Raw genomic sequence first — 27,619 nt, forward strand, 5'->3', positions numbered from 1 at the left:
AAGAAAGATTGAGGAAAACTTTCCCAGCTGATCTTCCCTCATTTCTCAATGCCATGAAGTAGATTAAATGCTTCCTCTGAAAACAGTCACTTGGAAGAGGAATGAAAGCACAAAGATTAGATTTAAACTAATCAAGATCCACCTACTAGAACTTCCCCTGAAGCACAGGGCTCTGTAGAATGTTGTGTTCAACACTGGGGTTCTTGAGAAAGGAGGAAGTGGGGATAGATGCTGAATATGCAATTTACAGCATTTGCTTCACCAAATATCATAAGTTGGTGGCAGAACTATCAAAACACAATCAACTCAAATTATTTGGGAATGATCTAAATGCTCCATGTCTTGCTTGAAGCAGTAGTTTCACAGGTGCATATATGTATGCCGAAACTCATCACATGGTACACTTTAAATGTATACAGTTTATTGAATGGAAATTATAGCTCAATGAAATTAGTTTTTAAACAACTGAAGGACTTCATGGACAAATGAATAGATAGCCCAAATGTAGAATATACATGCAATGAAATACTTTCCAGACTTAAAAATGAATGAAATCTGTGATCTAAATCCTTTTTTATTTAAAAAAATGAATGAAATTCTGATATATGCTGCAACATAGATGAACCCTGAAGACACTATGTTAAATAAGCCAGACACAAAAGGACGAATATTGTATGATTCCATTTATATGAGATACCTAGAGTAGTCAAACTGACAGAAAGCGAAAGTAGTATGGTGCTTTCAGGGGATGAGAGACGAGGCAATAAGGAGTTAGTGTTTAATGGGTACAGAGTTTCAGTCTGGAAAAATGAAAAAGTTCTGGAGATGGATGGTGGTAATGGTTACATAACAATATGCCTATGTGAATGCCATGGAATTGTACGATTGAAAATAGTTAAAAAGATAAATTTTATCCTATGTATATTTTACCACAGTAAGTTTAAAAAGTGCTTATAAAAGGTAAAGAAATGTAAAACATGACACTATGATTAATTAGATCATTATTCATCACTTAATCTTGGTAAGCATGGTTGTAGTGAAAAGTCAGAAAACTGCCAGATGCATAAAGATCCAAATAATAATAATATCTGATGGCACATACTTGATATTAGATCCCTGACAGAAGTCACAACTGTTATAGAAGTCACTGTAGTAGATTATTATTTAAAAACTGGTAGAAATATATCCGCAAACTTACATTATTTCTTCCTAAATAGAAGTAAAAGATCTTAATAAGAATATGGTGGCGGGCACCTGTAATCCCAGCTACTTCGGGAGGCTGAGGCAGGAGAATCACTTGAACCTGGGAGGCGGAGGTTGCAGTGAGCCAAAATGGTGCCATTGCACTCCAGCCTGGGTGACAAGAGTGAAACTGTCAAAAAAAAGAAAGAAAGAATATATCTCAGCAAAAACAATGGTACTGAGATCTTAAACAAAAGATGGTTATGATAAAGGATTAGTTGGCTTCAAAGATGCTAATGACAATGATCTCAAAGGCAGAAACAAGGCCTAGAGGAGAACAGGCAATCTCCCTTTATTAGCTATCTGACTTCCATCTGCTACTTCTATCCCCTTTTTTCATCAGTCTGTGAAAGAGTTTGTCAATCAAAAAAAAAAAAGACTTGTATTTTTAAAAACCCATATCAGTGTTGCGGGAGAGAATGACTGCCAAGGAACACAAGGAACTTTCTGGGGAGACAGAAATCTTGACCGAAGTGTTTCGTTACTGGGTATACACATTTCTCAAAACTCATCACTTAAAAGCACACTTAAATTCTCTCTCAGGCTGGGATATCATCTTCTCCTGCCCTGGGACAGTGTCTCCCCTGGTTCTCAGGCCTTTAAATTTAGACTAAATTACAACACCAGCTTTCCTGGGTCATCAGCTTGTAGAGGGCATGTCATGGAATTTAGCCTCCAAAATTGTGTGAGCCAATTCCTATAATAAATCCCCCTTCCCCATCTCTCTGTCTCTCTCTGTGTCTTTTTCTCTCTCTCCCCACTCTGTAATAAATACCCCCACCTCTGTCTCTCTCGCTCTCAATTTATATATACATAAAATTGAGGGTTTTTCAGACCTTTGAAAGAAACAAACTACAGATTCAAAAAGCCCAATGAATTATAGACAGGACAGTAAAAATAATTACACACTAATACAACACAAAGAAAGAACTTACATATGTTTTCTTGCTTTATTCATCTGTTTATTTTTTGGTTGTTTACTCATTGATTTTCTTGTTATAAAACATGTATTTTGTTTGCTATTGAAGGTTTCCATCATGTTTATACCTCTGCTAATGTTATCTTTATTTAAGCATTCTAAAACAATCTGTGAATCAAAATTTATATGCTGCCAATTTGAATATTTTCCCTTCATAGAAAATAAATGGTTTATCTTACACTACTTCCATTTTCTAAGCCCATATCTAAAAAGGCATTTGGTGGTTTTATCTAGGATTGTAAACTATACCATTGTGATAACAATATAAATGATTTAATTAAAGATTGTTATTATTTATTTATTTTGAGACAGAGTCTCACTCTGACACCCAAGCTGGAGTGCAGTGGCACAATTTTGGCTCACTGCAACCTCCACCTACTGGGTTCAAGCGATTCTCCTGCCTGAATAGCTGGGATTACAGGCACACGCCACCACGCCCAGCTTATTTTTTTGTATTTTTGATAGAGGTGGGGTTTCACCATGTTGGCCAGGCTGGTCTGGAACTCCTGACCTCAAGTGATCCACCTGCCTTAGCCTCCCAAAGTGCTGGGATTACAGGCGTGAGCCACTGTGCCCAGCCTGTTATTCTTCTTTTAAATTTTTATTTTTAAAAGAAAATAGAGACAGAGTCTCTCTATGTTGCCTGAGCTGGTCTCAAACTCCTAGCCTCAAGCAATCCTCCCGCTTCAGCCTCCCAAAGTGTTGGGATTACAGATGTGAGCCACTAGGCCCGGCCAAGATTGTTGATCTTTAGCATTCTATTAAATATTTTGTCATCATATCGACAAGAAAAAAACTTTGATTTTTATGACTTCCACACACAAAAAGCACACTTAAAATGAATCAATTGGCCGGGTGCAGTGGCTCATGCCTGTAATCCCAGCACTTTGGGAGGCTGAGGCGGGCGGATCACGAGGTCAGGAGATTGAGACCATCCTGGCTAATATGGTGAAACCCTGTCTCTAATAAAAGTAAAAAAAAAAAAAAAAAAAAAAAAAAATAGCCGGGCATGGTGGCGGGCGCCTGTAGTCCCAGCTACTCGGGAAACTGAGGCAGGAGAATGGCATGAACCCGGGAGGCAGGGCTTGCAGTGAGCCAAGATCGCGCCACTGCACTCCAGCCTGGGCAACAGAGAGAGACTCAGTCTCAAAAAAAAAAAATTGTATTGGAAATGAAGTATAACTCAAAAAAGTTGATTTTTAAAACCTCAATCAGCTCCAAATAATACAAACATTTCTACTCTTTAAATTAAGATGTCATATGAAAAGTTTCCTTTTAAAACTAATTCAAAAGTAGTCCCAAATTAGAAATTACTTACCCTGCCAAGATGTGTTCCCAGAAATACAATCACAATTCCTCCTGGAAATGCTCTGAGAGCCACATGGCTGGCTGCTCCCTGTCTCCTTCAAGGTTCTGCTCACACCTGGAGGGGCTCTTCTCTGCTCTATTTCCATACTGCAACAGCGAAACAGTAAAAGAACTAACATAACTAACTCCATTTTTTATTTAAGGGGATACCCATTCCTGCACATCGGTTAGGATAATTTTAGAGCACTAAGATACAATGCAAAAACTGCAATCATGTAGTCTTGGAAACTAACCCTAGGATTAAAGAAGAAGTATATAAACAACTATGTTTTGTTAAAGATTTACAGGAACAAGGGGGTTTGGCTATTGTTACATGAGAGAACGTTACCCAAGGACAAAGAAGTTTCACAGACTTCCCCTGGACCCTTGTTGGTGCCCAGATGTCTGCGGTTCCCTGTCACTTAAACATAAAAGACAAGGCAAAGCTCGCATAATTCTAAGATGGTTCTTTAGGACATTGCTCTGCTTCTTCTTGGTTTCCTGGCTCCCCAAAATAAAGTCGCTTTCCTTCCTCCACCTCCTTGTCTCTTGACTTATTGACGTGATGTGGCAAGAAGAACAAGTTTGGACTCAGTCACAATCCATCCCACACTTCCTCTTCTCCTTCCCTGCTTCCTTTGTCCCCATGGCATTTACCACCTTCTAGTACATTAATTCTGTCACGGTGATTATTTATGATCTGTCCCCCACCACTGAAACGTAAGTTCCATGAGGGCAGGGTTTGGGTCCGTTTTGTTCACTGATGTTCCTGATACACAGTTGGTGCTCAATAAATATTTGTTTATTGAACTCAAGCTTTCTAATTAGATATATTTCTCTCCTTGTGTCGCTGGTGGAGAGAAGAATGTCAGAACATTAACTACATGGTCTTTTAATATTTTATGCTCTATGTACTTGCATACTAATACTATGTATTAGAGATGACTTGCCACTTATCCCCTCCACCACAATATATATTGATGACTTCTATATGTCCAGCTCTGTACTGGGCACTGGGGAAAAGTAGTTGCCCAATAAAATGTACAACAGAAAGTTTTAAACCATAGTCAGGAAAGGAAAATATCTATCCCCCTAATCCAGGCTGCTCTGTAACTCTGCTTTAACACTGTATTTAGTTTTGAAGATCTTTGGCCAAAGAAAATTTCAAGGTCTAAATCATAAAGGAAACACAATGGTTAAAGTAATTTCATATAATCTATACCATATGCTAAATTAAAATGTGTTTTTTTCCTAAGTACCACCTGTTTACAAAGCTCGTTGTGTTGGCTGAACCAAGATTTTTTTTGAACTTAGCAAATTGTGAATTAAATTTTAAGTGACCCTGTATATGCATCATGTATATTATATCTGAAGTACTTTTCTGACACAATTTTAACGAAAGTTTTTGTATTAAGATAAAGTTCTATGCTTTGATTTTATAGAATCATAGGGCTTTTTCTTGGTTTTTTTTCTTCAGTTAGAAAAGCCCCTTCTGATATTTCTACATCTCACATTTTGCAGATGAAAATACTAACACTTTGAAAGTTCAAATGGCTTGCCCAAGCTAGTGCCAAAGCTCAGATCAGGCCTGGGTTCCATGTTCCTGAGTCTTAACTGCATCCTCACAAACCCCAGCCACCATTTGGATTGACATTAGGAGGGACACAGGTTCCTTGAGGGCAGAAACTGGAGCTTCTTTGCATCTCCCCAGTACCCAGCACAGGGTCTAGTGCAGAGTAAGAACCAGTGAAGGGAGACACAACAACCTTGGACCTATGCATGGACTCTTACTAAAGAGCTCTTGGTGACTTGGGCCCTAAATGACCACAACGCCCCAACCTCTGCTTGTTCATCCACTCTGCTCAGTCCTCACTAGCCTCTGGGTTTTTTCAAACACACCAACCAAATGCCTGAAAAGCTCTGTCCCACAATAACCACACAGATCCCTTCCCCCAGCCCTACAAGTCTCTTTTGAATGTCACTTTATCAGTGAGGACTTTTCAAGACCTCACTATGAAACAGCAACCCCACACTCCCTAAACTCCTACCTCTGTCTCCACAACACTTATCCCCATCTGGCATATTTGAACTTGTCTATTTGTGCATTGCTCATCTTCCTCTACAAGAATGTAAGCACTACTAGGGTAGGGACTGTATTTGTTCCCAGCTTTATTTTCACAACCTACACATAGCATGTTGTAGGTGCCCTATAAATATGGGTGGAATGAATGAATGAATGGAAAAGGACTTTGGATCCCTTTCTCGATCTTTTAATTCTTTATTTAAAAAGCTAAGAAGCTGTTTTTAATACAATATTTAAAAAATGTTGTAAAACCGCAGGACACTTCAAAATGTGATGACTTTTATAGTAAAATCAGGGGCACATAACTTTTCGTACATATATGTGGGTGTAGATAATTTCATGCTACACTAATTAACACACATCTTTTAATTAAAGACGTTGAAAAGAAAAAAAAACCTTTTTATGTGTTTCCAGGGTACAAGCACAAAATGAGACACCAATGGAAACCATGTATTAGGTATGGAAAATATTTTTATGTCATTGGAACACTCATGTTTTGATAGAAAAAAGAAAAAATTAGAAATTGCTTTTTGTCCAACCACAAAACCTAAATTATTTACCTTTCTATGTAATACTTATGGTTTCACTTCCTGTTAAAAATGCTCGATTCTATAGCTAATCCTAGATCTCTATAAGCCAATAAATGGATTAACTACAAAGATATGATAAACAATCTTTAATGGCATTTAATCTATTTTTATTAAAATTTGTAGCTACATTATTTAATGTAAGACTTACTAATATTTCTAATCAACTTATACATAAAAAGTTATTTGCTGTAGGTGTCTGCACAATGTGATTGCTAGTAGAATTAAATGCCTCAGGCTGCATCTATCAGACACTGGCCTTTCTGGACGCGTTCCATTTGATCGATAATTTGGGCAGCAAAAATCTGATAAATTCTATATTAGAGATAACGACAGAGGGTAACTGTAGCACAGCGGAGGGAACAAGTCTCCAGAGGCAGAAGGGTCAGCTATGCCGAGAACACGTTTGAACTTGAAAAACATTCGGGGACAGAGAAAACAGAGCTGCAAAATGTGAATTCTGTTAACTTGAAATGGTCAAATGGGAATGCCAGGAGTGGGAATGGGAGGTGGGGGTGAGGTGGGGCCGGGTGGGGGTGTCAGAGTAGGAGGCCCGGCGGGCAACTCCAGATTGGGCTTGACTCTTTGGCAGGTAAGAGATCAGACTGGTGCGGGTCAGTGAGTTATCTGGGAAGACCACGGTGGGGACAGCTACGAGAGTGGCCCGAGGCGCTCGGGTGGGGGCAAGAGTAGGGCCGGAGACCAGTTAGGAGGCTGTGGGAGAAGCGGCAGAGGGCGCCGGGTGCAGGTCCGAACCCAGGGTAGTTTCTGGGGCAGGGCTCCAGGATTTGACTCCGGGCTGGGTACACCCCCACTCCTTAGGGCGCCCGGGCGGTGGTGGGGACTTCGACGCTCGGATGCCCCGGCGACGGCGTCCGGCGGGCGGAGTCGCAGGCGCGGGAGGGGTCCCCGCCGGGCAGCTGCCGAGCACCCCCCTCCTCCCCTCCCCCCACTACGAAGCCTCGCAGAGCGTCCTAACCGTCACCCACGCGGCTCGCGCGGACTGGGCAGCGCCCCGAGCGCCACAGCCGCGAGGAGTGACGGGCGCGGGCAGCTTCCGGCGCCGCAGCCGAGGAGGAGGAGCCGCCCCGCAGCCTCCGCGGGGCCTAGGGGCGGAGAGTGGGGAGCCGCCCCGTCCCAGCCGCCAGGTCGACGTAGGTGGGGCCGCTGCGCCCGCCGGCGCCCCGCGGAGATGTGGCCGGTGTCTTAGGATTAGGGGTTGGTTGCAGGTACAAGCGGGGCGCGGCCCGGGAGACGAGGATGGTGGGGTGGGAGTGGGGTTCTTCTGAGGACCCGGAGCGACTCGTGTTCATTTCTGGAATCTTCCAGTGCCTCGTGTTTGTTCTGCACATGGAAGATGCCCAATAAATTGTTTCTTTACTGGAATGAGCTGCTGTTGTTTTCGGGGATTGCAAGACCCCTGGGGACGGTGGCGCTGAAACCTGGACCTGCGCAAAGTGATTTGATTTGTGGGGAAGAGAATCACCGAGTAAGCTGCCCCAACGTGACTGCTGACTCTGTGTCTACCGCGCTGCCGCGAACAGGGGGAGGAGATGGGGAAGACTTGGTGGTAGAGAGGACAGCCTCGCATCCAAGACGGAATGGTGTTAAACGCCGGCGCAAGGGCCCTTTCAGCTTGAGCCCTGTCTTTAAACCACATGTGGGGGTCAGAGCTTTCCCTCATTATCAGCATCAATCAGCAGCACAATGAGTTCTGCAAAGTCTCCATCCTTTTCCACAGCACTCTGCTCCAGGCCCCACTCGGGCTGCTCCAGGTTTTGTTTGTGCCTCATGCTGAACTCCAACGTCAGGGGAAAGTAGAAGTGAGGTTGGCTGTTGCCCAGGTTTTTTGACTGGCAACCAGTTCTTGCTGCTTCTCTCAGCAGGACATTAAGGAGTTGTGGCCGGGTGGAGCGGGGGGGGGGGGGGGGGGGGTGGGGAAAGGACCAGGGCTTCCACATATCCCAGAGACATGCTAGGTAGGACTGTTTGTCTGTGCGGAAGCTCATCAGGTAAGGGTGCAGGAGTGCTGAGAGAGATGTGGTCCTCCTATCTCTGTACTGCGCTCATTGCTTTTAATCTTAGTGCGGTTATCTTACTTGTGTTGTGGGTGAAATGGTTTCCATGCCATACAGTTAATATTATACTCCCAAAACAAATTGAGGACAGCAATTTATTTGTATGTATGCAAAGCCCTTACTGTTGTTGTGCATTTACAATGAGGACTTAGTGTTATCTAGTATGCTATGAGTGAGCCACTTTAGACCTCCACCATTTATTAAACAGGGCCTCTTGTGATCCACCCGTCCCCCAGCTAGATGGCCCCAAATTATATGGTAGGCTGAGCAGTGGCCACTCAAATATGTCAGGTCCTAATCCCTGAAACCTGTAAATGTTACCTTATAAGGGAAAAGTGCCTTTGCATACGTGATTAAGTAGCTTGAAATGGAGAGATTATCGTGAATTATCTAGGTGGGTCCTAAATGCAAACGCAAAGGTCCTAAGAGAGAGAGAAGCAGATTTGCTATAGGCCGAAGAGAAGGCAATATGACCACAGAGGCAGATATTGGAGTGATGTGGCCACAAGTCACCAAATGCCTGGCAACCAGCAGAGCTAGAAGAGGCAAGGAACTGATTCTCTTGCAGAGCCTCCAGAGGGAGGGAGGGAGCCCTGCCAACACCATGCTTTCTTCCCCATGAGACTGATTTTGGATTCCTGGCCTCCAAAATTATGAAAGAATAAGTTGCTATTGTTTTAAGCTACCGAGTTTTGATAATTTGTTATGGAAACTGTAGGGAACTAATACATATGAGCGTGCTCATAAATCACATAGCATGCTGTACTGATGAATAGTTTACAGGTCTTCAGCTGGGGCAATAGTGGGGTACAGTAGTGGAGATCACTGTATATTTATCTGAATCCTGTAAATCCTAAAGAAAGGATTTGAATAGGGAATTTGGTAAGAAAAGAAATTTAAGTGGTGCATATGAAGGAGGTAGTCTGGCATTTAAAGCAATTTTTTAAGAGTATTCCTATTAATATATCACTATTTGCTCTGGCTAAAAAGAATAAAGGTAAAAAGTGGCAAAGGCTTTGTCCTTACCTTAGCTGAATCATTATTGATTATCCATCGTGTGTATATCAAGTAAGAGTTGCAGACACCTGGGGATTGAGGTCCAGGCCTGGGGAAAAGAGGGAATGCAGAAGTGCTTCCATGTGTTAAAATACGGCTAAAAGCAACCGCTAGTCATCTGGAATTAAGACACTTTGGAGTTTTCAGGATACAGGAAAATTCAGTGTTCAAGTTTAACGATTCACTTCTGGGACCCAGGCAGCTAATTTACACTTCCCACTTTCCTTGATATGGTTTGGCTGTATCCCCACCCAAATCTCATCTTGGATTGTAGCTCCCATAATTCCCATGTGTTGTGGGAGGGACCCAGTGGAAGGTAATTGAATCATGGGGGCAGGTCTTTCCTGTGCTGTTCTCGTGATAGTGAATAAGCCTCACAAGATCTGATGGTTTTATAAAGGGGAGCTCCCCCTGCACAAGCTCTCTCTTGCCTGCCGCCACATAAGACTTCCCTTGCTCTTCCTCCATGATTGTGAGGCCTCCCCAGCCATGTGAAACTGTGAGTCCATTAAACCTCTTTTTTCTTTATAAATTACCCAGTCTTGGGAATGTCTTTATCAGCAGCATGAAAACAGACTAATACACTCCCCACATCTGCTTTTTTTTCAAACTGCTTTATAAGGTATAATTTACATACCATAAAATTCACCTGTTTTAAGTGGACAGTCCAGTGATTTTTAATAAACTTACTGAATTGTACAATCAGCACACAATTCAGTTTTAGAACATTTTCGTCATCCAAAAATGATCCCTTGTACCCTTCTGTAGTCAATCCCCATTCGCAACCCTAGCACCATCTACTTTTAATGACTGGCCTACTTCAGAGTTGGGTTTTAGTCCCTTTGTTGGACTGCTCCAATGGCTTTATAGCTAGCCCCAGCTTCTCCTAGTGTATTCTCTACTCAGTCGCTGGAGGATCATATGCCCTTGATTAAAATCCTCCAGTGCTTTGCGTTGCATTTAGAATAAGCCCCAAAGTCTTCAGTATGTGACCTTTTCAAGGCCCCATGAGCTTTACCTCCGCCAACCTCACTGACATCTTCTCAGGATAGCGTAGGAAAGGAAGTGATAAGCACAGTGTTCCTTTTGGCATGACACATAGTTGGCCTCCATTAGAAGCCCTCTCATCCCCACTTAGCTACCCTGCAGCCTCATTAGCCTTCTTCGTTGGGAGTCAGTGAACACTGAGCTCTTCTCATTTTTGGGCCTTTGTGGTGGCATTTCTTTTAAGAAGTTACCCCTGGCCACTGTGAGGCTGACCCCTTTCTGTCATTCAGTTCAATGCCACCTCCTTAGAAAGGCCTTCCCTCACCTACCCTAACTAGAGGAGCTGTGTTAGTCTGTTTTCACGCTGCTAAGACATACCCGAGAGTGGGAAGAAAAAGAGGTTTAATTGGACTTACAGTTCCACATGGCTGGGAAGGCCTCAGAATCATGGTGGGAGGCAAAAGGCACTTCTTACATGGCGGCAGCAAGAGAAAATTACCTCTCCCTGGGTCCCTCCCATGACACATGGGAATTCTGGGATATACAGTTCAAGTTGAGATTTGGGTGGGGACACAGGCAAACCATATCATTCCACCCCTGGCCCCTCCAAATCTCATGTCCTTACATTTCAAAACCAATCATGCCTTACCAGTAGTCCCCCAAAGTCTTAACTCATTTCAGCATTAACGCAAAAGTCTTCAGTCCAAAGTCTCATCTGAGACGAGCCAAGTCCCTTCTGGCTATGAGCCTGTAAAATCAAAAGCAAGCTAGTTACTTCCTAGATACAATGAGGGTACAGGTATTGGGTACATACAGCCATTCTAAATAGGAGAAATTGGCCAAAACAAAGGAGTTACAGGGCCCATGCAAATCCAAAATCCAGCAGGGCAGTCAAATTTTAAAGCTACAAAATGATCTCCTTTGACTCCAGGTCTCACATCAAGGTCACGCTGATGCAAGAGATGGGTTCCCATGGTCTTGGGCAGCTCCAACCCCTGTGGCTTTGCAGGATACAGCCTCTCTCCCAGATGCTTTCATGGGCTGGTGTTGAGTGTCTGCAGCTTTTCAGGTGCACGGTGCAAGGTGTTGGTGGATCTACCATTCTGGGGTCTGGAGGATGGTGGCCCTCTTCTTAACAACTCCATTAGGCAGTGCCCCAGTAGGGACTCTGTGTGGGGGTTCCAACCCCACATTTCCCTTCAGCACTGCGCTAGCAGAGGTTCTCCATAACGGTCCCATCCCTACAGCAAACTTTTGCCTGGGCATCCAGGCGTTTCCATACATCTGAAATCTAGGCAGAGGTTCCCAAACCTCAATTCTTGAGGCCTATGCACCTTCAGGCTTAACACCACATGGAAGCTGCCAAGGCTTGGAGTTTCCAGTCTCTGAAGCCACAGCCTGAGCTGCACATTGGCCCCTTTCAGCCATGACTGGAGCAGCTGGGACACAGGGCACGAAGTCCCTAGGCTGCACACAGCACAGGGACTCTGGGCTCAGCCCACGCAACCACTTTTTTCTCCTGGGCCTCTGGGCCTGTGTTGGGGTGGGCTGCCATGAAGGTCTCTGACATGGCCTGGAGACATTTTCCCATGGTCTTGGGAATTAACATTAGACTCTGTAGGGTCCAGCCCCACAGGGTCGGTGGGTTTTCTCCCCGTGTGCAGAGATGAGAGAGTGTAGAAATAAAGACACAAAACAAAGAGATAAAAGACAGCTGGGCCCGGGGGACCACTACCACCAAGACGCAGAGACCAGTAGTGGCCCCAAATGCCAGGCTGCGCTGATATTTATTGGATACAAGAAAAGGGGCAGGGTAAGGAGTGTGAGCCATCTCCAATGATAGGTAAGGTCACGTGGGTCCCATGTCCACTGGACAGGGGGCCGTTCCCTGCCTGGCAGCCAAGGGAGAGAGAGAGAGGAGAGAGAGAGAGAGACAGCTTACACCATTATTTCTGCTTATCAGAGACTTTTAGTACTTTCACTAATTTGCTACTGCTATCTAAAAGGCAGAGCCAGGTGAACAGGATGGAAGATGAAGGCGGACTAGGAGCATGACCACTGAAGGACAGCATCACAGGTAGACGGTTAGGCCTCTGGATAACTGCAGGCGGGCCTGTCAGGCCCTCCACAAGAGGTGGAGGAGTAGAGTCTTCTCTAAACTCCCCCGGGGAAATTGAGACTCCCTTTCCCGGTCTGCTAAGTAGCGGGTATTTTTCCTTGACACTGACGCTACCACTAGACCACAGTCCACTTGGCAATGGGCGTCTTCCCAGACACTGGCATTACCGTTAGACCAAGGAGCCCTTTGGTGGCCCTGTCCAGGCATAACAGAAGGCTTGCACTCATCTTCTGGTCACTTCTCACTATGTCCCCTCAGCTCCTATCTCTGTATGGCCTGGTTTTTCCTAGGTTATGATTGTAGAGTGAGGATTATTATAATATTGGAATAAAGAATAATTGCTACAAGCTAATGATTAATGATATTCATATATAATCATATCTAAGATCTATATCTAGTATAACTATTCTTATTATTTTATATATTTTATTATACTGGAACAGCTCATGCCCTCGGTCTCTTGCCTTGGCACCTGGATGGCTTGCTGCCCACAGACTCCTTGCTACTTATGCAAATTTCTGCAGCCAGCTTGAATTTCTCCCCAGAAAATGGATTTTCCTTTTCTATCACATAGTCAGGCTGCAAATTTTCCAAACTTTTATGCTCTGCTTCCCTTATAAAACTGAATGGCTTTAACAGTACCCGGGTCACCTCTCTAATGGTTTGCTGCTTAGAAATTTATACTGCCAGATACCCTAAATCATCTCTCTCAAGATCAAAGTTCCACAGATCTTTAGAGAAGGGGCAAAATGCTACCAGTCTCTTTGCTAAAGCATAGCAAGAGTTTACTATGCTTAAAGTTCTTACATAGCAAGAACTTTACTCTAGTTCCCAACAAGTTCCTCATCTCCATCTGAGACCACCTCAGCCTGGACCTTATTGTCCATATTGTTATTGGCATCTTGGGCAAAGCCATTCAACAATTCTCTAGGAAGTTCACATTTTCCTGTCTTCATCTGAGCCCTCCAAACTGTTCCAACCTCTGCCTGTTACCCAGTTGCAAAGTCGCGTCCACATTTTCTGGTATCTTTTCAGCAATGCCCCACACTACTGGTACCAATTTACTGTATTAGTCTGTTTTCATGCTGCTGTTAAAGACATACTGAGAAGAAGAAAAAGAGGTTTAATTGGACTTACAGTTCCACATGGCTGGGGAGGTTTCAGAATCATGGCGGAGGCGAAAGGCACTTCTTACTTGGCAGCAGCAAGAGAAAAGAAGCAAAAGCGGAAAACCCTTACAACCCCATCAGATCTCATGAAACTTATTCACTATCACAAGAATAGCACGGGAAAGACCGGCCTCCATGATTCAGTTACCTCATCCTGGGTCCCTCCCACGCACGTGGGAATTCTGGGAGATACTGTTCAAGTTGAGATTTGGGTGGGGACACAGCCAAACCATATCAGGAGTCTCAACTCCATCTCTCTTTATACCACTATCCTTTGTTATTTTCTTTATTGTACTTGACAACTCTCCAAAATTATATTTGTGATTTTTTTCCCCTTAATGCCTTTCTTTCCCCATTGGAATATAAATTCATGAGGGTGGAAACTTGATTGGTCTTGATTTTAAACTTAACAGAATATGGTGATTAATTGGATATGGAATTTGAATTGATGAAGATATTTGAAACACCCAAGAAAGAAGGTTTAGTGAGGAGATGAAAAGAGCAGATTTGGGATAAGATGAATTTAATACGACTGTAAATATATATGCAGAAATGTTAAAGGAAAAAAACTTAGCTGGGAATGGTGGCTTATCCCTGTCCTAGCACTTTGGGAGGCTGGGACAGACAGATCCCTGGAGTTCAGGAGTTCAAGACCAGCCTGCGCAACATGGCAAAACCCCGTCTCTACTAAAAATACAAAAATTAGCCAGGCATGGTGGTGTGCAGCTGTAGTCCCAGCTACTTGGGGGACTGAGGTGGAAGGATCACTTGAGCCACCACTGCACAGCCACCTGGGTGACAAAGTGAGATCCTGTCTCAAAAGAAAGAAAAAAGAAAAGTAAAAACTTTATTCTAATTTATCTAGAGCCAAACATTTTTAACAAAATAGCATGAAACTTGCTGGAAGCAGTAGAATTGTTCCTATCTGGCTTTGCTGTTGACTGATATCATCTGTGAGAAGTCATCATATTTTAGGTCAGCTTTTTGTTGGATGTTTTCCATGGGAAATCATAGAATGTCCAAACTGGAGAAGATTTTAGAGATTTTTCTAGTCCAACACTCTACCCAAGAAAGAATACCAGTGGCAGTTGCCATTTCAACAAGTGCTCACCCATTCTTATCTTCAACACCTCTCAAGGAAGCCCTCCACATATATATTCAGGGTGCTCTAGTCTTTAGAAAATCCATCTCCACCTTGAACTAAACTCTGTCTCTCTTTACTTCCATTCATTAGTCTGAATTCTGCACATAGAATATATTCATTTTTTTCTTTTCCTTTTTTTTTTTTTTTTTTTGAGACAAGGTCTCACTCTGTTGCCCAAGCTGGAGTGCAGTGGTGTGATCACAGCTCACTGCAGCCTCAACCTCCTGGGCTGAGGTTATACTCCCACCTCGGCCTCCTGAGGAGCTGGGACTACAGGTATGGACCTCCATACCCAGCTAATTTTTAAAATTTTTTGTAGAGACAGGATCTCACTATATTGTCCAGGCTGGTCTCAAACTCCTGAGCTCAAGCAATTATCCCTCCTTGGCCTCCCAAAGTGCTGGGATTACAGGCTCATTCATTTTTTTAAATGTGGAAAAACTGCTTACATTCCACCGAGATATTCCAAAAATCTTGGTTGTTTATCATTTCGGTATACCTGCTTAAAATATATAGACCTGTTTTGACTCACCAGACAGAAGTTTCTCTACCCAATTACTTCTCTAACCAAGCACAAGTGATGTTGCCTGGTCAAGAGCATTTCCAAACAGTGAAGAGCAGTTAAAATGGTCAGAAGATATTTAGCTGGTCTATTTAAGTCAGTTTGGACTGTACCTGGAGAAAGGTCAGGTCTGAGAATATTGATATTAGGTCATATGTGCCTGTAGGTTTACTTGCTACATTATCTTGATAGTGCCAATGAGATCTGTGCCAGTAAAATTAAAATTGGGCCAATAGACAGCATATAATTAAACACATTTTGTTGTAAAAACATAATTTAGATAGGTGCTATAGGCTGTTTTTTTCTTTTCTTTGAGATGGAGTCTCGTTCTGTCATCCAGGCTGGAGTGTAGTGCCATGATCTTGGCTCACTGCAATATCTGCCTCCCATGTTCAAGCAATTCTCCTGCCTCAGCCTCCCAAGTAGCTGGGATTACAGGCACATGCCACCATGCCCAGCTAATTTTTGTATTTTTAGTAGAGACGGGGTTTCCCCATGTTGGTCTCGAATTCCTGGCCTCAAGTGATGCGCCCACCTCAGCTTCCCAAAATACTGGGATAACAGTCATGAGCCACCATGCCCGGCCACTATAGGCTATTTTATAAAAAATTTTTTGTAGAGGCAAGGTCTTACTATGTGGCCTAGGCTGATCTCAAACTCCTGGCCTCAAGCAGTCTTCCTACCTCAGCCTCCCAAAGTGTTGGGATTACAGGTATTAGCCACCATGCCTGGCCTGCTCTAGGCTATTAAAATGTACTTTCACATAAAAGGAAAAAATAACACTTCTTGTTGCCATTGTTATATGTGTGTTTTACATATTGTCAAGGTCTTAAGTGATGAACATGAATTTGTAAATTGAACTTTTGAAATAATAAATTTCAGTTAATGAAATATATATAAATGAGCAGATTTTAAATATTTTGTTTTTTCAGATGTTAATAGAATAAGTGAAAATAAGAATATCCAGAAGTTAAGGTAACTTTTGTTTTACTTCTAGTTATATTTAAGAATTGTGAACATATACAACTGATAACACTATTTTATCTGTATCTATATCTGATTTATTTTAGAAAACCTGAAGCCTTGAACTTGATGGATGCCTAGGCCAGAATATAAATATATCGTAGGCCTACAATATAAAAGCTGCAAGAGCTTTATCTTTGTGGTTTTCAGACTATGTTCAGTGGAGCCCTCTGTGTTCCATAGATGTGTCTCTGGGGCAGAGAGGAGGGTGTGTGGCGCTTAGAAGATTTAAAGAAACATTTCCACTGCTTAAGAAGGGTTTGAAAAACACAACTGTAATTTCATTTAGTCAGGATGGAAATTGAGACTCAGAGATATGAAAAGGTCTGCCCATGCTCTCACAGTTAACTGATGACAGAATTAAGTTTCCTGATTCTAAGTTCTGTGCATCTTCCATATTGCCTCCCTGCTAGATGGTATTATGTATGGGTGAAATGTGATCGTAAGTAGCTTAATTCCGTATTACATTATAATAGTCCCTGTGTTTAGTCAATGCAGATTAAACCCACTTTCTTTTGTTAGTGGGCCTATATGAAACTTAATATTGCTCTTTATTATGGGAAAATGAGTTAGTTTACATACACTGCTTAAGTTATAAAGATAGTATTGGGATTTTGGGGTGCTTTTTTTGGTTTCTGTTTTTTTGAGATGGAGTCTTGCTCTGTCACCCAGGCTGGAGTGCAGTGGTGATCATGGCTCATTACAGCCTTGAACTCTTGGGCTCAAGGGATCCTCCCACCTCACCCTTCCACGTAGCTGGGACTACAGGCAAGTACCACCATGCCCGGCTAATTTTTTCATTTTCTGTAAAGACAGAGTCTCACTCTGTTGACCAGGCTGGTCTCTAACTCCTGGGCTCAAGTGATCCGCCCACCTTGGCTTCCCAAAGTGTTGAGATTACAGGCGTGAGCCACTGTGCCCTGCCAGATAGTATTGTTATTCATGTTATTGCTATCCAATTATCTGGTACCTTGTATGTGTTGAGGCAGTTACTATGTAGGAAGGCCGCAGTTACTATGTAGGAAGGCCTGCACGTGAGTTATCTCAGTTAACTCTTATTCTTTTGAGGTATACACTCTTTTACCTTTTAAGCTGTATACTTTTTATCTCCCTCGTATAGTCATACAGAGGTTAAATATTGTTCTCAAGGTGGCACAGCTAGTAGATCACAGAGCTAGGATTACAACATCCAGAGACTTGAAAGAGTGTGATTGAGAAAACAGACACTGAGAGCATGTGAAGTTAATAAGCAGCTAACAGCAATTCAGGTAGTACAATACTGTTCAACATGAATGGTTCTCCTTATTGTGTTTCTGAGATTGTACCAGCCCAGTATGTTTATTTGAATCAGTCCCGAGGTACCTCAGAATTTCCCAAGGAAAACATACCTGCAGACTGGTTCTAGAAGAATACAGATCAGTTCTGTAAGATCCCCAGTCTCAGGTTTCTGTGGAAGGTAGGCTGGTTCATCAACCTAGGAGCTTGAGTCAGTTGAAGAATCCAGGAATCTAAATAGAACATACATCATAAGTCATCTGTACGCAATCAAAATAGAACTTGGGCCAGGCGTGGTGGCTCACGCCTATAATCCCAGCACTTTGGGAGGCTGAGGTGGGTGGATCACTTGAGGCCAGGAGTTCAAGACCAGCCTGGCCAACATGGTGAAACCCCATCTCTACTAAAAATACAAAAATTAGTTGGGCATGGTGCCACACCACACGCCTGTAATCCCAGCTACTCAGGAGGCTGAGGTGGGAGAATTGCTTGAACATGGGAGGTGGAGGTTGCAGTGAGCCGAGATCGTGCCACTGCACTCCAGCCTGGGCGACAGAGCAAGACTCTGCGTCAAAAAAAAAAAAAAAAAAAAAAAAGGGATTCTAAATCAGTTATTCATTCTATGATAGTCACAGGAGAGGTCCACCTTAAGTAGTAGCCATACAAAAGGAAATCAAGGTGAGGATTATTCACACTAGGAAAAGTATAAGTGCACATCCACCAGGGCCTTTCGAATCCAAGGAGCAGGAGTCAGAACCCAGGAGGTACTTTTAAATGCTTTATCTCAGCTATATAACAAAGCCTAAGGCTTTAGGGAATTTTCCTCCAAAAGTCCCCTCTTTGTGGTCTGTGGTTTCTTAGACCTTTTTTTTTTTTGGCAACATTCCAATCAAATAACTAGAGTAGAATAGTTACATAGATATTACTTTTTATTTTTATTTATTTATTTTTTGAGACAGAGTCTCGCTCTGTCACCCAGGCTGGAGTGCAGTGGCGTGATCTCCGCTCACTGCAAGCTCCACCTCCCGGGTTCACGCCATTCTCCTGCCTCAGCCTCCCGAATAGCTGGGAATACAGGCGCCCGCCACCACACCTGGCTAATTTTTTGTATTTTTAGTAGAGACGAGGTTTCACCATGTTAGCCAGGATGGTCTCTATCTCCTGACCGCATGATCTGCCCGCCTCGGCCTCCCACAGTGCTGGGATTACAGGTGTAAGCCACTGCTCCCGGCCTAGATACTACTTTTTAGAAATGTAAGGCTCCTTTTAATGTGAACCTGTTCATAATTTTAAATCAGGCAGAACTGTTCATAATAGACCTTCGGCATATCAGAAGAGGCCAAGATCTCACCTCTGTATTTTACTCAGAGATTTAACATAAACACATGTAAGTTCATGTTATGATCCCCAATTCAACCAAGTGCAGAGTTTTTTTTTTTTAACAATTTTATGATTTATTGAAGTAAAAAAACCTTGCTTTTTCTAGAAATCTTTAATCATTTCATAAGCTTTATGCCTGAAAATAGGAAAAATATTTCAATTCCTATAGTGTCACGAAAGTAGAGAAACACTGATGACTTGACCAAATTCAGGATATATGGTCAGTCTAAAATAGTGAAAATGAATTACAAATATTATTTAAATGCAGATTTTCATTACTCTAAAATACACACACAAAATAACTACCAGCATTGGCAACAGAGATACTAAGCATCCTCTTTACAAATAAACAGTTGTTTTAAAATTCTTGTTTAAACCCCATCAAAAAGTGGGCAAAGGATATGAACAGACACTTCTCAAAAGAAGACATTTATTCAGCCAAAAGACACATGAAAAAATGCTCATCATCACTGGCCATCAGAAATGCAAATCAAAACCACAATGAGATACCATCTCACACCAGTTAGAATGGCGATCATTAAAAAGTCAGGAAACAACAGGTGCTGGAGAGGATGTGGAGAAATAGGAACACTTTTACACTGTTGGTGGGACTGTAAACTAGTTCAGCCATTGTGGAAGACAGTGTGGCAATTCCTCAGAGATCTAGATCTAGAAACACCATTTGACCCAGCCATCCCATTACTGGGTATGTACCCAAAGGATTATAAATCATGCGGCTATAAAGACACATGCACACGTGTTTTTATTGCGGCACTATTCACAATAGCAAAGACTTGGAACCAACCCACATGTCCAACAATGATAGACTGGATTAAGAAAATGTGGCACATATACACCATGGAATACTGTGCAGCCATAAAAAATGATGAGTTCATGTACTTTGTAGGGACATGGATGAATTTGGAAACCATCATTCTCAGCAAACTATCACAAGGACAAAAAACCAAACACCGCATGTTCTCACTCATAGGTGGGGATTGAACAATGAGAACACATGGACACAGGAAGGGGAACATCACACACCGGGGCCTGTTGTGGGGTGGGGGGAGCGGGGAGGGATAGCATTAGGAGATATACCTAATGTAAATGACAAGTTAATGGGTGCAGCTCACCAACATAGCACATGTGTACATATGTAACAAACCTGCACGTTGTGCACATGTATGCTAGAACTTAAAGTATAATAAAAAAAAAAAAAATATATATATATATGTATATAAAGAAGTGAAACTCCTGACTACTCTGGGCACACTCCTTATGGGGTAGCCCTGCTGCACAAGGAGCAGTAAAAAATAATAATAAAAAAAATTTTTAATTAAAAATTTAAAAAAACAAAAAACTCTTGTTTAAGTGAATAAACCTATGCTGTCTTCTGTAAACTACTAATTTTCTAAGAAAAAAATTCCCCTTTGAAGGACTGCTGCTTTCCAACAGCCTGTTATGAATAACACAAGCATTCATAATGAGTTATGATGAATAACACAAGCATTCATCATCTTACGTCGAAGTAGACAAGTGCGGTTTCCACATCAGAATATTCTAAAGCCAAACCTTCCTCTTTCTTCTTTTCTCTACTCTCTAACTCCTAGTTTCAGTTCTGCTTACCTTGATCTTAGATTCTGTTTCCTGCTTAATACTAAAGTCTTTGATAGTGAATTACTATATGATTTGCCAGTATTTGGTTGTGGTTCTATACCTGTCCTACTCATTCCTTTATGCTTCTGATTGATCTCTAATTCATGATAACATTACTCAGCAATTTGAAGTTTCTTAGTGTCATTCATTACCCTGAAGAATCCCAAAATGTATCATGTTAGTGTATCAGTAAAGTTATATGACAAACATTCACAATGAAACTGGTTTAAATGAGAAGGCATCCTTCTTGTACACAGCATAGAGTCGTTTTTTATAAGCCAATTTGAAAATCCTTTTCTTTCAATAGGCAAGGTTTTTTTTTCCTCAAGTAGCAGTCTCTTCTATTTAGAACATTTAAATTGCCTAGCAATCTTGACTAACATTCTATTTGTTATAATTCTTTATGGAATATCTCCCTACCTACTACTTACTTCCTAAAAAACGATAGCACGAAGCATATTAAGGTAGATACGTTCTATCGTTAATTGTAGTTTTGACAGGTGGCATCTCAGTAATCAAAAGGAAGAAAATGTGAGTGAAATAAAAATGAATTCCATTTAATAAAAACTGTTAAGCTCAGGGTTTTTAAAAATTTTTAAAGACTTTATGCTTACAATCATGAATTAATGTAAAAATGTTAAGCGGCGTGTTACATGATCTTCCTCTTCCCATCACTTTAGTGGTCCTCACCCACATCTATTTTGTTTTGTTTTTTAGAGAATCAAGATTTTGATTCATGAATTTGACTAATTGTTTTTCTTTTTTCTATCTTAATTTCTGCTTTTGCATTTATTATTTCCTACTTGTGCTTTCTTTTAATTCACCCATTTTTCTATGTTTTTGTGTTAGACACTTAATTAATTTACTTTTATTATTTCATTTTTATTGATGTAGGTGTCCAGGGCTGGGAATTTTCATCTTTTTACTATTTTAATGTATGTCACAGATTGATATGTACTATTTTCATTATTATTTTTCAGAAATTATTTAATTTCAGCTTGTATTTCCCTTATCACACAAGAGTTGTTTAATAGAAGGCCTTTTAATTTCCAGGTAGAAAGACCTTTTTAACTGGGAGATTTTGATTTTAATTTTTAGCTTTATTATACTGTGACCAGAAGGTGTTGTTTGTAACATTTCTACTCTATGGAAACCTACTTTATGGAACCTACTGATTTGTGCCCTAGAATATGACTGATTTTTGTGAATGTTTCATGTGCCCTTGGAGAGGAAAGTATACTGTCTGTTATCAAAGTATAGTGTTTAATATATAGCCAAAAGGTCTACCTTAGTGATTAGTTCTTCTAAATCTTTTATATCTCTACTTATTTTTTGTCCACTTGGCCTATCTCATACTAATTGTCTGTTAAAGCCTCCCATTATTACTGCGTTTGCAGTTCTTACCGTATCTTCTGTGGATTTATGCTTTATCCAAGTGATTGCTGTGTTATATGGTACATATCTTTATTGTGCAATGTGGCTTTTAACTTCAAGTGCACTGCAATTTGTTTTAGTTAATGCTCTCTGGCTTGAAGACAACTTAGTCTGGTATTAGGATTTTAACCCGTGCTTTCTTGTTGTTTTCATTTGCCTGGCAATTTGTGTTCATCTTTTTATTTTTAGTCTTTTTGAATCTCTGCGTGTGTTTTTAGGCATACTTTTTTGTACATAGCAGAGTTGTTTTTTTTAAAGTCAATTTGAAAATCCTTTTCTTCCAATAGGCAAGTTAAGTCCTCTTACATTAATCAACATGACTGTTTGGTCTAAATTCTGTGGTATTTTTTTCACATCATTCTATTATCTTGTGGGTGTAATTACTGAATGTGTTATATTTGCTAGAGTTTCTTTATTTGGTGTTTCTTCTTTATGTTTCCATTTAAAATTCTTTGTCATTTAAGAAGGTTTGTATTTTTACTCTAGTGGTTACTTTTGTACTTATGCTTTTTATAGTGTACTTTTAAACCTGCTTTTTCTTACTTGACCTTTTACTTTTTCTCAGTTTTAAGTGGTGTCCTTTGACTGCTGTCTATTCCATTTTAAGTCAATGGTCTTTTACTTTCCACTTTTCTCCCTCTTCCTTCCGTTTTTAGTTACATTTATTCTCCTTTGTCATGCACATAATATTTATATCACTATTCAGTGCCATTACCTCACCTTTGTTTTTCTCAACTCTATAATTGAGTATGTAAATATTCACCATCAGTCCCCTTGCAGTTTTCCCGGTCTTGTTTTTTAAATGTTTGTCTTTATCCTTTTCTTCCAAATTTACTTTTAAAAATTTAGAACCTACACAAAACCTTGAAGATCTTCACCAGTTGTAGACACTGCCACATTTTACAGTGGTCTTTTGGATGAATGAGGCTCATCTTCTCTAGTAGAATCCTCAGCAGAGGCACACGGCACAGTGTCCCGGTACAGTCAAAACTGCTTTTATGTGGCTTCAACCCTTTTGAGGGACATCTTGGCTGGCTGTAATATCCTTGGTTTGTCCTTTCTTTCCCTTCTTGAAAGTACTACTACACTCTTGACTTACTGTGTGTATTGTTTTTTAATAACCTGGTGCCAGTCTAATCTTCTTGCCTTTGTAAATTATTTCATCTTTTTTGCCTGGACACACTGAGGATTTTTTCATTATCTTTAAAGTCTTAATATTGTATTACTAGTGTATGTCTCAGAGTTTATCATTCTTGATCACTTTTCCCTGATATGGAAAATGTGTAGATTCAGGTCTTTATTTCTAGAAAATTTTCTTGGATTATAGTTTTAAATAATAGTTCTGTTTCATGTTTTTCCTTTAGGAAACCCAGTTATATTATATTCAACCTCATTTACCTGTCTTCAATTTCAGTCCTCTCTCACTCTTTTTTTTTGTCTTCTTTTCTTCCGTTTTGTGGAGAATGGGGTCTTGCCCTGTTGCCCAGGCAGGTCTTGAACTCCGGGGTTCAAGCTATCCTCCTGCTTCTGCATCTCTAAGTGCTGGGATTACAGGTGTGAGCCACCACACCCAGCTCTCACCCTTTTTACTTCTTTATTTTATTTTTTATTCTCATGGTGGCTTTCCTGATTTTCTTCAGTGCCTTTATTAAATTTTTATTACAACCTGTCATTGCTTGTGTACTTTGTGATTCAGTCTTTATTTCTGATATAGTTTTGTTTTTTATTTCTCTGTCTTTCCTAACTTTAATCAACTCTCATTTCATCTCTTCCTGTTTGTTTGTTTGCTTGTTTTGTTTCTTGTCCATTTTTATTCTTTGGCTTTACATTTCTAATTCAGGGGTGATTTTTCATACCCTAAATTCTTGTTTGAGCCTACTGGGTTCAGTTTGGAGTATTATGTTTCAGTTTTCTTTGGCTTCATGTTTGTTGTTTGTGGGAGAGACTTTTCATCAGCAGAAAAGATTGTATTCATGTTTTCTGACATTTTGCAGTAGATATAGTCTGCTTTTATCTATTCCTATTCATTTTGTGGGCAAGGGTCCTACTTTGAGACTGCCTTCTGCCATGCAGTTTCTTTATGGGTAGTGGTGTTGGGTGGGAAGGATGGAAGAAGGGTGGTATATCTAGCTTGTGTTTTGCTTCTGCTGGTTCCTTGGTGTTCCTCTCTCATTTCCTTCTTTCCCTTGACTGCCATGTCCCTAGGGGAGACCATTTTTTCTCTCTGTATCTCATTCACCCCAAGAAACCCTGCTTCTCTGAGGCCGCTACTTCTTCAAACCCTTACCCCATTGTCAGGGCTATGGACTATCAAGTTCCAACCTGTGCTTAATATTTTGGCCTTTACTTTTTCACCTCTGGGGATGAATTTATCTGTACTTTTTCTGTCTTCTGCTTACCTCTTCCCTCCCATTTTCTGTACCCCTAGGCTTGTAGTGTTGGTAGGTGGGCTGCGGGAATTGTTTTGGAAAAAGATTTCCCTGTACTTGCAGATTATTTGAAGGTTGTGGTACTCTCTGTCTTCCAGTGATGCTAGGGGTGTGGAGTGCCTGGTTGATTTTATGGTTATTTGGGAAGATGTGAGGAAGATTTGAATCAGACCACCACCATTGTTCTCCACATTTAGAATTCTCCTCTTAGCTTAAATGAAAATTGTGAGCACTATTTGACATCAGAGAAGTTCTTCAACTTTTATTAGTGACTTCCATTTTGATGATTTGTGGTTTTTGCTAGGAGATATTTTCTTCCATTATTTGATGGTGTAACCTTATGAGAAACCTCTACAATAATTAGTTTCTTATTTTCAGGTTGTCTTTAATAATGTACTTGGCTATTAAAATCAATAATTTTCACCATAAGATTGTATTCACTTATTAATTTTATGTAATATAATGTATTTCTATATAAATAATTATTTTTCTGGAGAAGAAATTATTACTAAATTTCAATGTTAAAAAGTCAGTTCCTGTTCTTCTATGAACTTTTTTCACATAGTACCTTGTTAATAAAGATTGAATCTCTGTCTTTCATAGACAGGAACCAAAAGAACCAAAGAGGGAACCATTCATACTTCAAGATCTGTAAGAAGAAGTAGCAATATTTAATATGGAATCAAAAGCTTGTGAATCAAATAATGATCTTTTATCAAGTAGTGGTGTCACATCTAATGGAGGTATGTGCTGTTTATAAAACAAAATGGGGAAAAAATAGAATTAACCATGATATTCATTCAAGCTGCTGTTTCTAGTATGTTTTGTTTTTAACCATGTGGGTTACAGACCATGATCATGAATGTCTACCATATTGTTTATAATTCTACTTTTTGAAGAAGAGATTCCTTTGTCTTTTAAGGAATTTTTTGTTTTAAAAATGTTTCTACATTGAGGTACTTCAGCCTCAACATGCCCCATGCCTCCCTAATGCCTTCTCTTCCTCCTGTGTCTTCCTAGTCTGCCTTCCTTGGTCTGCCCTAAGTCATAATTTTGTATCATTTCATTTCTTTTTCCTCACCTGCTGCTACATCCAGTCAGGTACTGAGGCCCTGCTGATTTTACCTTTGAAATGTCTCTTGAATCCATTTTTTCCCTCTCCATTTCCATTACTGGTGTTCTGGTTCAGGCCCCCATCACCTCTGATCCAAATTATTTCAATCAAAGGTGATTCCTATGTCAGGAAAACAGATACAGATGGAATAAATAGTTGGAATTTAATACAAGGAATGGTTAAATAGGTGTTGAAAGAGCTGCAAAGCCTAAAGGGATGAAACAACACAGAAATTACCAACTGCAAGAAGCTGCTACCAACCATGCCTTTGGCTAGAAGGCCAATGAGAAAAGCAGCTGTTGCAAGGGCGTGGAAGCTAGAGGTAGAACCACGGAGAGGGCTGCCTGGAAGGAGCTGAAGCCACCACCAACTACCAGATCCTCATCTGAGACAGTGAGAGGACCATGAGCTTGGCTTCCCCTCTTCTGCTGCCTCCAGCTCTTCTGCGAGCTCTTCCCATTGCAAACCTATGTGGAAGAGAACTAGAAAGGGAACCTACAACACTCAACAGAGAAGGGGAAGGACAGAGAATGCATTCAAGGGCAATCAGGCAAATGACCTGCACTTTCCCTTCCTTGCCCCTCTCTCCTCATTCTTTTTTTCTTTTCAATTTAATGGTCTATCTCAGAAGCCAGATTCATATAAGTTTTTTCTAGTAGAAATTCAGGTTCAGAATAGGATAATCACAGATGTAACTCATTCTTTTAGTGCATGCAGAGGTTATTCTCAGTTACTGATCTGTTGTTTTACTGGTCTGCTTAAAAACGTTTCTTTCAGCACCATTATTGTATAAACATTTCTGCTTCTCACTATGCTCATACATCCTAAAATGCCATTGTCATCTCCACCTTACCACACCCATCTCCCCTGCCCACCTCCACTTGCTCACTTCCTACATAGCCACATCCTCATACTCATTATTGGCACTGGCACTTAGATCACGGGTTGTCCCTCCCTGCTTAGGTGCATCGTCATCCTGTAATACTGTCCTCATAGGTGACCCATCTGAGATCTTAGACTTACAGCTTTTTGACCTCTTAAATTCTTATTATTTTAACCTTTACTCTAGTTACCCACTCCCTTATTTTGGATCTTATTACCAAGAACTGATAGACTTCTGAAATTCCACCTCCTGTCTTTTATTTTTTAACATAAACTCAAGATTTTATTGTCTTCATAATAAAACAAAAGATGACACTGATAACTGGATTGCTTGGCCGTTTCTCTTCATATCTCAAGCCAGTTCAAGAGGCTTGCATCTCTTAGTTGCCAGCGTTCTCTTAGATCTGCAGCTGGATTCAATGCACTCAAGGCCTCAGCACAATCTTGATCGTTTTAGTCTTTTTCCAGAAAATTGACTTAGTCTGCCTACCATAGCCACTCTGCTTCCTGTCATCATGCTGCTTTCTCTGGGCATACAGAGAATCCTTGCCCTTCTTGTACTGTGTCACTTTGTGGAGTTGGTGCTTGCCACACTTTTTATAGAAAGTCTGATGGGTTTTTGGGAACATTCACCATGCTTGTGGGAGTGCTACTGGTGAAGAAGTTTGTTTTTCTTTTAACCTCCTATCTTTCAACCATCTCACTCCCTTATTCCTAGAGTACACCTATTTTCTGCACATGAAGATAGTGTACCCATATCAAAAATCACTTTTTGAGATTTTAAACAGTTAAATGGCTTAGATCCACACCTTGAGACTCTGATTCAGTAGGTCTAGAGTGGAGCTCAGGCACCGCTGGGTTTTTTTTAAAGCTCCCCAGGTGATCCTGATTTATAACAAAGGTTGGGAACAACTGCTTTAGGTTCTGCCATTTTCTCCAAAATTTTCAACCTCTTTCTATCTTCACTTTCTTTTGTATCATTCCTTATTTCAGCCAGTCACTTGCCAGTATTCTCAACTTCCTTTCCCCTTTATTATTCTCTTGCACTCTTACAAGAAAAACCAAATCCTTAT

At 40.9% G+C, this 27,619-nt stretch overlaps 2 protein-coding genes and 1 non-coding gene across 26 annotated transcripts in view; 1 reads left to right on the top strand and 2 right to left on the bottom strand.

Moving 5' to 3' along the window:
* SHROOM3 (shroom family member 3) overlaps positions 1–7,164 on the bottom strand; it is a 358,512-nt gene extending 351,348 nt beyond the window's left edge. The window contains exons 1-4 of the mRNA XM_063603551.1: positions 6,995–7,164; positions 6,390–6,553; positions 3,540–3,676; positions 1,255–1,372 (exon numbers count right to left, since the gene is read on the bottom strand). The gene's annotated coding sequence lies outside the window, so the exon portion shown is untranslated. The remainder of the gene's footprint in view (positions 1–1,254; positions 1,373–3,539; positions 3,677–6,389; positions 6,554–6,994) is intronic.
* CCDC158 (coiled-coil domain containing 158) overlaps positions 6,549–27,619 on the top strand; it is a 110,904-nt gene continuing 89,833 nt past the window's right edge. For 3 of the 24 annotated variants that reach the window (XM_055111383.2, XM_055111398.2, XM_055111390.2), the window contains exons 1-3: positions 6,573–6,830; positions 16,286–16,328; positions 25,154–25,293. In XM_055111383.2, the coding sequence (XP_054967358.2) occupies positions 25,227–25,293 (67 nt within the window). In that variant the 5' untranslated portion in view covers positions 6,573–6,830; positions 16,286–16,328; positions 25,154–25,226. Of the gene's footprint in view, positions 6,831–7,250; positions 7,468–16,285; positions 16,329–17,048; positions 17,145–20,728; positions 21,219–25,153; positions 25,294–27,619 lie in introns of those variants that run through there. The other 21 variants (XM_055111395.2, XM_034958623.3, XM_055111400.2 and 18 more) reach the window with 15 other exon arrangements.
* On the bottom strand, positions 26,286–26,356 carry LOC112439717 (small nucleolar RNA SNORD50). The gene has a single exon (XR_003027955.1). It is a non-coding gene; the product is annotated as a small nucleolar RNA SNORD50 (small nucleolar RNA).

This window comes from Pan paniscus, chromosome 3 (assembly GCF_029289425.2).
Source record: "Pan paniscus chromosome 3, NHGRI_mPanPan1-v2.0_pri, whole genome shotgun sequence".
Taxonomy (NCBI): Eukaryota; Metazoa; Chordata; class Mammalia; order Primates; family Hominidae; genus Pan; species Pan paniscus.